This window comes from Anastrepha ludens, chromosome 2 (assembly GCF_028408465.1).
Source record: "Anastrepha ludens isolate Willacy chromosome 2, idAnaLude1.1, whole genome shotgun sequence".
Classification (NCBI taxonomy): Eukaryota; Metazoa; Arthropoda; class Insecta; order Diptera; family Tephritidae; genus Anastrepha; species Anastrepha ludens.
Genome location: NC_071498.1, coordinates 147229187 through 147242349, shown reverse-complemented (window position 1 = coordinate 147242349; position 13163 = coordinate 147229187). Strand labels below are relative to the sequence as shown.

The following is a 13163-nucleotide window of genomic DNA, read 5'->3' as shown; positions in this document are numbered from 1 at the left end:
AAACAATTTTTCCGCTTTTCATAGTTAAGAAACAAGAATTGTCTGTGCCTTTTTATGAATGTTGCTTTCGATAGTAGTCGCAGCAGCTTGAATGGCTTCAAGCGACTCATGCTGCTTTCCTTTCATCGCTATCGCTAAAAGCAGTTTCGATCATAGTGGGGAGATTTCAAAGGTGAGCTCTTTAACAGACCGTTATTCGGCTCTAAGCGAAGTGGAGAGAATCAGCTGATGAGCTGGCGTCACTTGAGGTATATTTACAAAAAAAAAAAAATTGTTTGTGTTGGTGATACACAAGAAAAATCAAGGAACATTCATTAAAAGTGGTGGCACTAGACCAACAGCAATATTTTGTACGTTTGATTGGGAACGAATAGTATTGGCAAAGTAGAAGACAAGCAATGAATTCGCCTTGTTTCATTCTGGGCTGACAGCCACATGGATTCGGCGAAAGAAAAAAAAAAACAAACCAGCTGATTTATCGATACCACCTTTAATAGATTCGCCTTGAGAAAAATCAACCAATGACACTGCGTTGCGGCGGCACCTACTTTTACAACGACTTGTGAACTATGGCCACTGTGGAGGTATTAACCGCAAAAGGTTTAAATATCTTAGTTCAGGTTTTCTCTTATTCTTACTTATATCTAAAATATGTACATCTTAACCATTCGTAAGGGTATTCCTTTTTTTATATTTTATTCACTGTGTGTTTAGCCGAACTCCTCTTCTATTTTGTGGGGGCACCGCCTAAGTATTTTTCCATAAATGGAGAGATCTACAGATTTATGCCGCTCCCGAATGGCAGATAGTTTGTTTTAAGAAGAACTTTTTCATGGCAGAAATACATTCGGAGATTTGCCATTAGCTACCGGGTATAGATCACCGGTTTTCTATTATTTGTTGTGCCAGACTTACTGTGGATTTTGTAACAAGACCCAACCGAATGGTAGTCACGCACAAGCCCATGCGGCTACGGCGGCCATGTGAAAATATTTATATTCGTAATCTTATTGAGATTCTCAATTCTACCCTAACTTCAATTCGTATTCGCATTCGCATTCGTATTGTTTCTAGTATTTGCAGTCTTCTTCGTATTAATGTTCATAATCGGAATACTATTCTTAATCGTATCCTTTTTTGTATTCATAATTGTAATTTTATTCGTGTTTGTATTCGTATTCTTATTAAAATCCATATTCCGCAACCTCAGTTGGTCAATAATTGTTATTCGTATTCTCAATCGTAATCGTCTTCGTTTTTGCATTTGCATTCGTATTTTTAATCGTATTCGTATTTTCATTCGTATTCTCATTCATTTTTTCTTTCGTATTTCTAGTCGTATTCGTATTCTCATTCGCATTCGTACTTGTGTTCGTATTCCTATTTCATTCCTGTTCGTAATTTTATCCACATCCAATTAAAAAAAAATACTTTGACTTGGCCATCGCCATAATTAGTTTGTGCTGTTAAAGGAAAAGCTTAAGCAATTTGCAATAATTACGCGCTCTTCTATTTTACATAATTTATGAATTTCTTCATCAACAGGAAATTTCTCGTAGACTACAAAGCTTTGCCCCATAAATAACTTCGCGACAATTGTTTCTATTCAATTTCTAGTCTCACAAATTTATGTATGTATGTATGTATGTGTGTGTGTGCAGTGTACACATGTTTGTCGTGTTCCTCTAAGCTTTAAATAATTAACTTTAAATCATTCGAAGCATTTAAATAGCCAATTAATGAAATGAAGTGAGCATATTTTTATTTATACCCTTAGGACACACCAGTTGCGGTATTCACATGATTTATTTGCTTGCTTTGGCGTTAGTTGTGCATAGGTAAATATTCGTTGACTTTTTGTTTTCGTTTGTGCTTATTTGAGTTTAATTGAAATTTCGCGCATGCGCCTACAACTGCTTCCTACTTGTCAGCGGGGCTCGACTGGGATTTGAGCGGCCGCGCCTTAACCTGCCACAACACTGACGGCTGACGACTGACGAGTGATCAGCGATTCTTCGCCAACGACAAATGCGCTCAATCATTTTCACTGCTGTCAATGTCAAGTCAATAACAATAAAGCAACCTTAACAACAGTGCGAAAGAAACTTCAACACCAGAAATATACACACAAACACATACATACAAATATATGAAATAACAAATTGTTATGTATTTGAGCTGATTTACGGCAGCAGCAACAAACACAATAAATTCAAATATTGCCGGCAGTCGGCCAGGCGCTGGTGCCTGCGAAGTTACTCCCTTTTCCGCTAAGTGAAAAATAGGCTGCGCTCTACGCTTGTAGCTTTCTGCATTAGTATGTGTGTAGCCAGTGCTCGTGTTTTTTCTGCTACTCTTATTTATTTCGCTTGCATAAATAGTTGCATAGAAATGCGTTCGCTGGCGCCTGAAACATCGCCAACAACATGCCATTTGTTGGTGTTGGCGCACTGTCCGACACTTTCGCTGGCTTTTGTTGCTTACTTTGCGATTTTTGCAATTTTAGTATTCAAACTGTGCTGCTGTGTTTTGCAATCGAAATGCAATTGTTTAAATTGTTTGCGCATAAAATGTCAATAAAACACTCACACAGCCGGTGCGGCTGAACGCAAAGGATTGCCGGCATGCGAGAGTACGCAAAGCGGCAACGGATTTTATCGCTTAGAAACTTAAACAAGGCGTCGGTGTACAGTGTGTCAAAGCTCTAAGGAGTTTACGCACATTAGTTAGTCAGGCACAATATTTTATAAGAGCGTACAATTGTTGGCGTATGCCGATGATATTGGCATCATCGGCTTTAACAACCGCGCTGTTAGTTCTGCCTTCTCCAAATTGGATAAAGAGACAAAGCGATTGGGTCTGGTGGTGAACGAGGACAAAACGAAGTACCTCCTGTCATCAAACAAACAGTCGGCGCACTTGCGTATCGGCAACCGCGTCACTGTTGACAGTTATGATTTCGAGGTTGTAAAGGACTTCGTATTCTTAGGAACCAGCATTAACACCGATAAAAAGGTCAGACTTAAAATCCAACGTTGAATCTCTCTTGCCAACAAGTGCTACTTTGGACTAAGTAGGCAATTGAGTAGTAAAGTCCTCTCTCGACGAACAAAACTAACACTCTACAAGACTCTCATCATGCCCGCCCTAACGTATGGCGCAGAAGCTTGGACGTTGACAACATCCGATGAAGCGACGCTTGGAGTGTTCGAGAGAAAGATTCTGCGTAAGATTTTAGGACCTTTGCACGTTGGCAACGGTGAATATCGCAGACGATGGAACGATGAGCTGTATGAGCTTAACGACGACATAGACATAGCACAGCGAATAAAGATCCAGCAGCTACGCTGGCTGGGTCATGTCGTCCGAATGGATACAACCGCTCCGGCTTTGAAAGTATTTGATGCGGTACCAGCTGGTGGTAACAGAGGAAGAGGTAGGCCACCTCTGCGTTGAAAAGATCAGGTGGAGAAGGACTTGGCTTCACTTGGTGTGTCCAACTGGCGCCGGTTAGCACGAGAAAGAAACGACTGGCGCGCTTTGTTAAACTCGGCCAAAATCGCGTAAGCGGTTATAGCGCCAATTAAGAAGAAGAAGAAGAAGTCAGTCACCAAACTGACAGCATAATAAAATAGCACTCAGTAAAAGCCGTAAATTTGGTCATTCATGGCGTTGTGAAGCAACTTTAAGCTCAAATAAATATGGAAAAACCCCTTATCCTAGTATCACAATTCTTAATCGCATGACAGAAATGGAACTAATTTTATTAGGTTAATACTATATATGTAGTAGGGGTGATCAAGCTCCTTGATAGTCCGAGCCATTTTTAAAAATTTGAAATTTTGCGCGAGCCGCATTAAATTCATATTAGAAAGGTATGAGCAAAACTTAACTATATTTATTGAATTTAAATATTAAAAATTAAACGCATTTATTTTATCCTTGAGATGCTAGCTAGTTAATACTGATTGGTGTTTGGATTTCACTAATTTTAAATTTTGTGTCCAGGTGCTTGTTGAAAATTGTAGAGATGTACAAAAAGATGTCTTTCTATGTTTCGTAGACTACGTAAAAGCATTTGACACTGCGCAAAATGACAAATTGTTCAATATTTAAAGATCTCTGAATATCGATGAAAAGGAAATCCCCACAATTGAAAATTTATATTATACTACCACTAAACAGCGCATATTGTAGTTGATGGTGACCACACTGAAGATTTACCGATTTCGAAAGGTGTTTGACAAGGCTGCATACTCTCTCCCCTGCATTTTAATATTTACTCCGAAAGAATATTTCAGGAAGCATTAGAAAATATTGAGAATGGTATCAAAGTAAATGGCGTCAATATAAATAACATCAGATACACCGACGATTATTATTATTATTATTATTATTATTATTGTATTATTAGAATTCTATTACGCACTGCGACCAGAGCTGATCTATTGTGAAAGGCCTATTTTTGTAACCCTAGAGTTTTAGGCTTTTTAAAAATTTTAGCACAATTTTAGGTTTGTTGTTCCAAAGATTGCATGGAGATACTACGATACCACCAAGGTGATGAAGTCTCTGTCCGCCCAACGCAGGACATTCACAAAGCACATGTTCTGAGTTTTCTATGTCATTTCGCAAAAGCGGCAGACATTGGTCTCAGAGAGAACAAAATTATATAGATGATACCTCACGCTGCAGTGACCTGTAAGATATCCTGTTAAAAGACGCAGATCTACTCAGCTTAATGAGAGTAGCTTGTCAGATATTCCTTTGTTGGGGCTTAGGAATAATTTGGCTTGACGCTGACCGGCACAGTTTAGCCAGTGTGCAGCAAATTTTCTTTTTTTCCATTTCCTAAGGAATTTATTTATGTGGCTTTTTGTGAGTCCACAGAAAGGCTCAGGACCAGTAAGTTGCATATTTGCTCCTTGTTTTGCAGGGTCATCAGCCATTTCATTTCCCTCATGTCCTTCATGTCCGGGAATCCAGCGTAGTGTTACTATGTTGAGGTTCCCTAACGTGTTGAGAAGGTTTAGGCAATCATTTACCAATTTGGAGGTGATAGTTGTTGATAGAAGGTCTTTTAGAGCCGCTTGGCTATCTGAAAGTATGTAGATGTGAGTACCTCTCATTTTCCTGCTAATGCTCTTTCTCACACATATTTCAATGGCATGTATTTCTGCCTGGAATATTGTTGGGTAGAGTCCCATCGGAATTGATTTTTTGAATTTAGGCCCATTGATTTCTGCTCCTGTTCTACCATTTTCCAATTTGGACCCATCAGTAAACCATAAACCACTCTACTATGTGATAGCTTGACTGGCCTTCAAAAACTGGTCGATAAAATTGCAATGCACAATCAACTATACGACCTCAAAAACAACATCAGCAAAACTAAATAAATGGTTGTTAGCAAAAGAAATACATATAACAACACTTATTTAACAATCCACAATGCTCCTGTAGAAAGAGTAAATCAATTTAGATGCCTTGGTTGCCTTCTCAATGAAAACTGGGATGTCTCAACAGAAATAAGATGCCACATCGATTCACATTTCTTAAATATGGTGAAGTCCTAAAATGTCGCGACTTCCATCTTCAACTAAAAATGCGCTTCATAAAATGCTATGTATGGTCATTTTTGCTATATGGCATGGAAATATAGACCATAGACCAAACTCTCCAATACAAATAGACAGGAAGCACTTGAAATGTGGCTACTTCGGAGATTGCTCAAGATACCATGGACCGACCACTTTTCTAAAAAAGAAGTGCTGCGAAGACGACGAAACGACGAAAAACTTCATATTTGAGGCATATTCTACGAAACCCGAAATATGAACTGTTGCTACTCATATTTCAGGGCAAGATTGAAGGAAGAAGAGGTATCGGGCGTAAGCAGTTTTCTTGGTTGAGAAACATAAGGAAATGGACCGGTATACAACGTGTGGGTCCCCTCTTGGAAACAGCTAGAGACCGCGAATTATTTTTTAATATAGTTCAAAATTTAAATTACAAAAAAAAAATTCTATTACTTTTAAATTGTATAATCGATTACGAATAGCGAATAAAACAGAAAAATTTTAAAATGAAAAAACAAAAAGACATAGTTCACATACGTACGATGTTTAGAATATTGAAATACTTCGATGAACAGCCTTTTCAAATCAGGATAATCCTGGTACAAATTTCCAAAATTCAGTTATCGACGCCGACTTATACAGGGTGGGCCATATAGCGTTTGCTTTTTGAACCACCTATTTTTTGAGAATGGTAACACAAATGACATGTCACATGTGTTCATACGGCGAGAATAAATTCGCAGAAAAAAGTTTCGTTATTTTTGCTTTTGTTCGTACGCCTTGCCTACTAATAAATTATACTCAGTTTCGTGGCAAATTTCGTTTGTTAACAATGGAGTGGAGTAAAAGTGCAGGGGAGATTTACGAATTGATGAAAAAACTTAATATTTTCAGAATGTTTGTGTACCGCACGACTAATCGATCGCAAAGAAAGAGAAAGAAATTTGCAGAAATCTCCTTGGAAAGCAGAAAATCATGTCAAGGGAAATGAATGCACTGGTCAGATCTATGTCAATACTAATTAGAGATGATCTCCACATGAAAGCCTTCCGTCGCTCAACTGATCATCTTTTGACAACGCGCTTGATGAAAATTAGACACAACAAATGCAAACAGCTTCTTCGGTGGCACGCGATCAACGGTCATGAAAATATTCGTTTCAGAGATGAGAAAATTTTCACTGTTGAAGAAGTTTTTAATTAGCAAAACGAAAAAATCTATGCTAAAACTTCTAAGGACACAAAAAATGTTGTTCCAAGGATTAAGCGTGGCAATCATCCAGCCTTCGTAATGGGCTAAAAAGGGAGTGTCTTGTAAAGGCATTTCTGAGAAAAATGGGTTCTCACCAGAGCAGAAATGTTCCAGGAGATGGTTTTAGAAGACGTGGTGCAGCAGTTGAGAACGCTCTTCAATGGAGAGCGTTGGATCTTCAAGTAAGATTCCGCTCCAGCCTATTAGAGCAAAACCACCCAGTAGTGGCTAAAAAACAATATTCCTGGGTTAATAGCCGCAGAAGATGGGACGTCTGGAAGTCCAGATCCGAATCCATTGGACTACAGTTTGTGGTCAGAATTGAAGACCATGGTCTGTCGAAGATCTCACAAAAATTTGGAGGGTCTCAATATCCATGGAAACCGTGCGTGCTACAATAGCTGAATGACCTAATCGTTTGAAGACTTGGGTAAAAGCAAATGGTGACCATTTCGAATGAAAATTTAATTTAATTTTTTTTTAATATTTACATGCTTAATATTTGCATCATTAGAAAAAACGTATCATAATCCCATATCGATAACGGAGGTAACTTGTAACGGGACTTATGGCAGGAATAAGTAATCGTAGCATCGCCCAGGAGCTTCAGATCGACCATGAAACAATTTTAAGCCATGTGGGCAAAATAAAAAGTAAAAATTATGGATTTATTTTTTTTTCGTTCCAATTGTTGTTGTTTTCCTTTCATTGCATATTTAATAGAAAAAAGTTCGTGTAACCATAACAAAATAAGTACCAAAAACAGGTGACACAATATTTAATAGGTGAGTGTATGTATAATTGCAATTTTTCATCTCATGCGAATTTCTTTTCCCTTACATATTAAACTCCCATTCATAATTTATGCCGCATCGTACACACTGAAGATATTTTTAAAACAGAAATCACAACAATAACAGCTCTTTTCTTAAAATATTAGCTCAAAAATAGCGAATGAAAAAGAAGAAACATTGCACTCACCTCTTCGTCGATGCAAGCCGCGATACTTGTTTGGCGATAAGACGGGCGGTCGTGGGGCCATCATATTTGGCACCTCATCCGGTGTGCTGAGTGCCGTGTTCTTGTGGTGATGGCGTTCGTTCGCCTGCCGCCAATTGCCGAAGGAATGACGTCGAGTATTGCTGTTTGGCAGAGTATGATGATGTTTGCTGCGTATTTGGAGTGGCAAGAAGAGAGCAAGAAAAGAAGTATAAATTTATGTACGAAAAGTTAAGGAGTTGAAGGAAAAGTTGCAAATTGCATGCACGATTAGCAAATTAATCCCAAATGTCACAGTTGTCAGCAACTCATCAGCCACCAATACATTCAATGTACGCACACATAGGTGTACATAGCGTACATTTCGACACACACGCAAATAAGCTGGCATACAACTAAACTTCTATGTAGTCTAATAAACACTTCCAGTCCGTACTCACCTTGAGGGCGACATGCAAAAGACATCATCAAAGTCTGCGCCTCCACCACCGCCACCGCCAACGCTACTGGAATTCGATTCATTGTAGGAGCCCAGCCGTTCGCGGAACGTTTCCGAATGTGAGTTCGACGAACGCTGACGATACATCAACGGCTGCAGTTCAAAAGATTGCTATATACACACAAAGTTCATTCATATATATGTATGCATGTAGGTATGTATGTATGCATGGTCGAGTATTACACAGCGAATGACCAAAAGAGTCGAGTTGAAAGAGATAAATGTAAACAAAATGATGAAGAATGATATTAGAACAACTACGAGTATGAAAGTATGAAAGTTAAAAAGTAAGGCATTTACTGCTGGTAATTGAAATTTTATGATTTGTAAACAGTTTGCTGATGCCATGATTTATTTCTTAGCCCAACCAACTCATCTTCATTAAAATGCATTTGATTTTTTATTTTTTCTCTGCAAAACTCACTTGTGAGAAGCCGCCCAGAGAACCGAAACTGCCACGAGGACTGCCTAGTGCCATTGTGGCTGCCGAGTCGAGATTCGCCGAAGTGATTAGCCGCGTTTGTTCCGGTATGATGACGCGCGGACTGCTGCCTTTTGAATTGCGTCTCTTGAATATCGAAAACGCCTTGCTGGAGCTCTGCGAATCCGGTGTGCGTGGCGATTTGCTGTCATTGTAGAAGTAGTATGGATTGTCTGGAAGGAAGTGATTGGGGAAAAATATTAAAAATATTAAAAGTAGCGTAAAATTTAGTTCCACGAAATCGAAATAGGAAAGTGAAAATGTTGATTTTAATAGTTTTGTGTAGAAGCAGAATTTTATATGTAAGTATGAGCTTTTTCATGCTAAGTTTACTGATGGGATGGTTATTGAACAATTTTGCCTGTGTTATGAATATTTTCTCGCAAAAAGTAGATGGAATAATACATAAATTGCCACCAAATAGATTTTGAATACATAGTTTTTGGTTTTTTATTTGTTGTTTTCGATTGCTTGTGCAGCGTTCTTGTATGACAGCTGCCATGCGTGGAAATTAAGATTTAGCTATGCAGGGCGAATGTGGTAGGCACTCTGTTCGAAAATTTCGTTAAAAGAACAAATGTCACCTATCAGCTATATATTGGTTACATGAAAGCATTCATTGAAGGTGGTGGCACTAGACCAACAACAATGTTCTGTACGTCTGATTGTCAAAGCAAAGTATTGAGAAACTGGAAAACAAATAATGAATTCGCCTTGTTTCATTCTGAGCTGACAGCCACATGGACTCGGCGAAAAAAAAAACAAAAAAACAGCTCAGCTGATTTACACCCCCACCTTTAATATATTCGCCTTGGTTATTTGTATTCTATAGATAACCTTCATATCTACCCTTTTACTGCGGAATCCTTGAGGAGCCCGCCCGTGTAGTCGAAATATCATAAATCTCATAAACTGAATTTACTTGATAAACTGAATTTACTGATTGAAACTTTATCAACAAGGAAGTCATTAACCCTTATACTGTTGATTTAATTCGAAAAGCTTTTTCTGTCTGCTTCATTATTTATTTATAAAACTAACTGGTCTTAGATACAAGATACCCAATATTACTCTACCACTTATTCATTTCTTCTCTTATTGATACTTTCCTCAAACTCTTCTAATTTCCTCAGTGCAAAGTACTTAGAAGCAATTTTGGACTCTAAACTTAGTAGGAAACTGAACAATGAAGAACGGGTAGGTTAGGTTAGATTAGGTTGAAGCGGTTGTCTCCTGTGGGACCCACTCAGGCTCATGGCCCATTGTGATGCCATGTGGGGAACTAGCCCTTATCCCTTCTAAAACCAATGCGTACTTTTCAAAAATTTTGTAAGACCCTTCATTCCGACAGAGCCGAGATCTTCCAATTCATTAAAGGATTGTCTCCCCAAAATGGCGAGTCTACGTCTGGATAGAGCAGGACAGTGACACAGAAGGTGCGAGATCGTCTGTTCTCTTCCTCGTCTAGACAACTTCTGCAGAAGTCATGTGTTTACACACCCATTCTCTGAGCATGCCTACCGATTAGGCAGTGCCTCGTAATAACTGAAATCAGAGTGTTAAGCCTGTGCTCATCTCTTCTTAGTAGAAGTTCCGTGCGTTTAGCATTGAGTGTCGGCCACAGCTGTCAGACGGTTTTGCAAGTGGCTTCATTTCGCCATCTTTCATTTGCTACTCTTATAATATATTCGAGGATATGTAGTTTACATGTTTGCAAGGGTATACCTATATCATTGTCTATGTACTCATCAGGTAATTTGGTACCGATTTTCACTAGTTCATCGGCTTTGCAGTTTCCCTCAATGTCACAATGGCCAGGAACCCATGTTATCATTAGGTGATAGGACTCAGGCATCTCGTTAAGAGATGCGCGGCATTTCATGGCTACCTTGGAGGTAAAAAGTTTATAAACTTCAATGCTAACAGAGCAAAATATGCTCTAACCCTACAATAAAAAGGTCTCAGATTATTCTGTGGAGCACTTACAGGTCACTTCGCCTGTAATAAACACTTTAACACAATAGGGTTATCAAGTTCAAGATTATGCAGGTTCTGCGGTGCTGAAGAGGAGTCTATGAAACACTTAATCACCAACTGTGAGGGATTAGGCCACAGGAGACATAGAATCCTGCGCTCGTACCTACTACATAGAGGAGGAAGACCTACAGTTGCTCTCTCCTAAGGAGCTGGTTCGATTCCTCGGTATGGTAAATAATTATAATTAAGTAATTTTGGTCGCAGTGCATAAAGGCCTTAGCCTAACCCGTACAACCATTACCATTACCAAATTAAAATATTCAATAAAACACTTGACTTTAGTGCAATGAAATTGAATTTTTATTTATTTATTTATTCCGGAATCAATAAACAAATGTTCTTACTACAAAATTATATTTTACAAAAAAAAAAAAAAAAAACAAAGTTGTTATGAAAAAGTTAAATTATAATCCAACATTGCTCAGATAAAGTAAACTAGAACTAAATAGAACCCGAGATCTCATTGACTTCAAGAAGAGGGCGAGTAATAGGAGCATTGCAGGCATAATTTGTTCTGAACCTATTAAAATGGAATTGTATTCATTATGTAAAGACCGGGTCGGTAGCGGTACGCCATGCAGTAACACAAACAGGTCTAACAATTAACGTAGCAAAGACTAAAGTAATGCGGATTAACACCACCGAAACGCAAGCCCATCAAATTGCCGACACGCCGCAGGAAGATGTAGATGAATTTTGCTACCTTGGAAGCATCATTTCGAAAAACGGCGGTTCAACAACTGGCATACACAACTGAATATCTAAGGGAGGCGTTGCATTTGGCATGCTAGACAACCACATCTCCAGGCACACAAAACTGAAAATATATATTTGATGCCAACGTAAGTAGTTCTGTATGGATGTGAAACATGGAGCTTAACAACAAGCATATCACAATCATTGCAATCCTTTCTAAACCGTTGCCTACGAAAGATAATGCGGATATTCTGGCCTGATATTATAAGCAACGATGATCTTTGGGCGGCTACCGGAAAACACCAGTTCACATAGAAATTATGCGTCGCAAGTTGAAATGGATCGGACACACATTGCGCAAACCACGGAATGACATCGCAAGGAGAGCGCTAGACTGGAATGCCCAAGGAAGCCGTAGGTGCGGGAGACCAGCCAACACATGGAGGCAACAAGTGGCAGCAGAGGCGGACAGAGCTGGCTGTTCCTGGCAAATTAAACATCTAGCTCTAAACAAACGAAATTATAATGTGTTTATTGAGGTCCTATGTTTCATCTAGGAATTATGGGAAAATATATAAAAAGACCTGGTAGGGACCGAGAAATTATTCATTCCTAGAAGAGAGGTACACCCAATTAATTACCTCTGTGATAATATTAAACTAAAAAGACAGCGACAAAATCGATCTTCTAATCTCTAGCTGGATGAAGCTACGTTTCACCACCAAGAAATGTTAAGCTTCTAACTGCCAAATGAAGTGGTCGGACCAGAGCAGTACTTTCCAAGCGGAAATTTTTGCTGTGGGGAAAGCCGCGGAGCTAGCCTACATAAAAATTTAAAGTGGCTCAATAACTAATATTTATGTGGGCAGTCAAGCAGCAATAAAAGTAATAACTTCATTTTGTATCGAGCCAAAAATTGTCCAACGAAGCAGGAAAGTCAAAGAAAGACTAGCCGCAAACAGAAGGCTGCACATCTATTGAGTACCGGATCACAAAGGTATTAATGGAAACGAAATACCAGATGAGATAGCAAAACTGTTGTTAACCTGCCATTTGAACAATATAACGGCATATAAAAACCGCTGAATATAATATACAATGGAATGGACGACTGCATGAAAAAGTAAGCGGGGGCTTGTTGGACTAATTTGACCGCATGCAAAACTATGATACAAAACTCTAGCACTAATGGCAAAAAATTGGCTCAATTCGTGCTTACGCTCTCACGAAAAGAGTGCAGAACTGTTATTGGTATGCTGACTGGTCATAATTTTTGAACGCTCACGCTTACAAGATAGAGATTGCTAGCAACGGCAAATGCAGGAAGTGCAGAGAGGATATAGTCCGACATTAACCTCTAAAATAGATCCTCTAGCGCTACTTAAATTTGCTAAAAGCGTTGACATCCTACGGGATGTATACTTCAAATCTTAATAGAGGTCAGTTTCCATCTGGTATCGCTATGGACAAAAAGTATATACGTGGCTTAATGCCATCCGGAATAACATAACCTAACTGCCCTTTAAACAATATTTAACCAAACTTTGTTTGGAAGAAGGGTTAAAGGTCCATTTCCAGTGGAAGCTCGAAGGATCTGAGAGATAATTGCTCTCCAAACTTT

At 38.8% G+C, this 13163-nt stretch overlaps 1 protein-coding gene across 2 annotated transcripts in view; it reads right to left on the bottom strand.

The window, feature by feature from the left end:
• Positions 1–13163, bottom strand: part of LOC128855539 (phosphoinositide 3-kinase adapter protein 1) — a 202447-nt gene that overhangs the window by 88680 nt on the left and 100604 nt on the right. Inside the window, exons 3-5 of one of the 2 annotated variants that reach the window (XM_054090521.1) lie at positions 8753–8982; positions 8270–8439; positions 7812–7999 (exon numbers count right to left, since the gene is read on the bottom strand). In XM_054090521.1, coding sequence (XP_053946496.1) covers positions 7812–7999; positions 8270–8439; positions 8753–8982 — 588 coding nt within the window. The remainder of the gene's footprint in view (positions 1–7811; positions 8000–8269; positions 8440–8752; positions 8983–13163) is intronic. The other variant, XM_054090522.1, reaches the window with a different exon arrangement.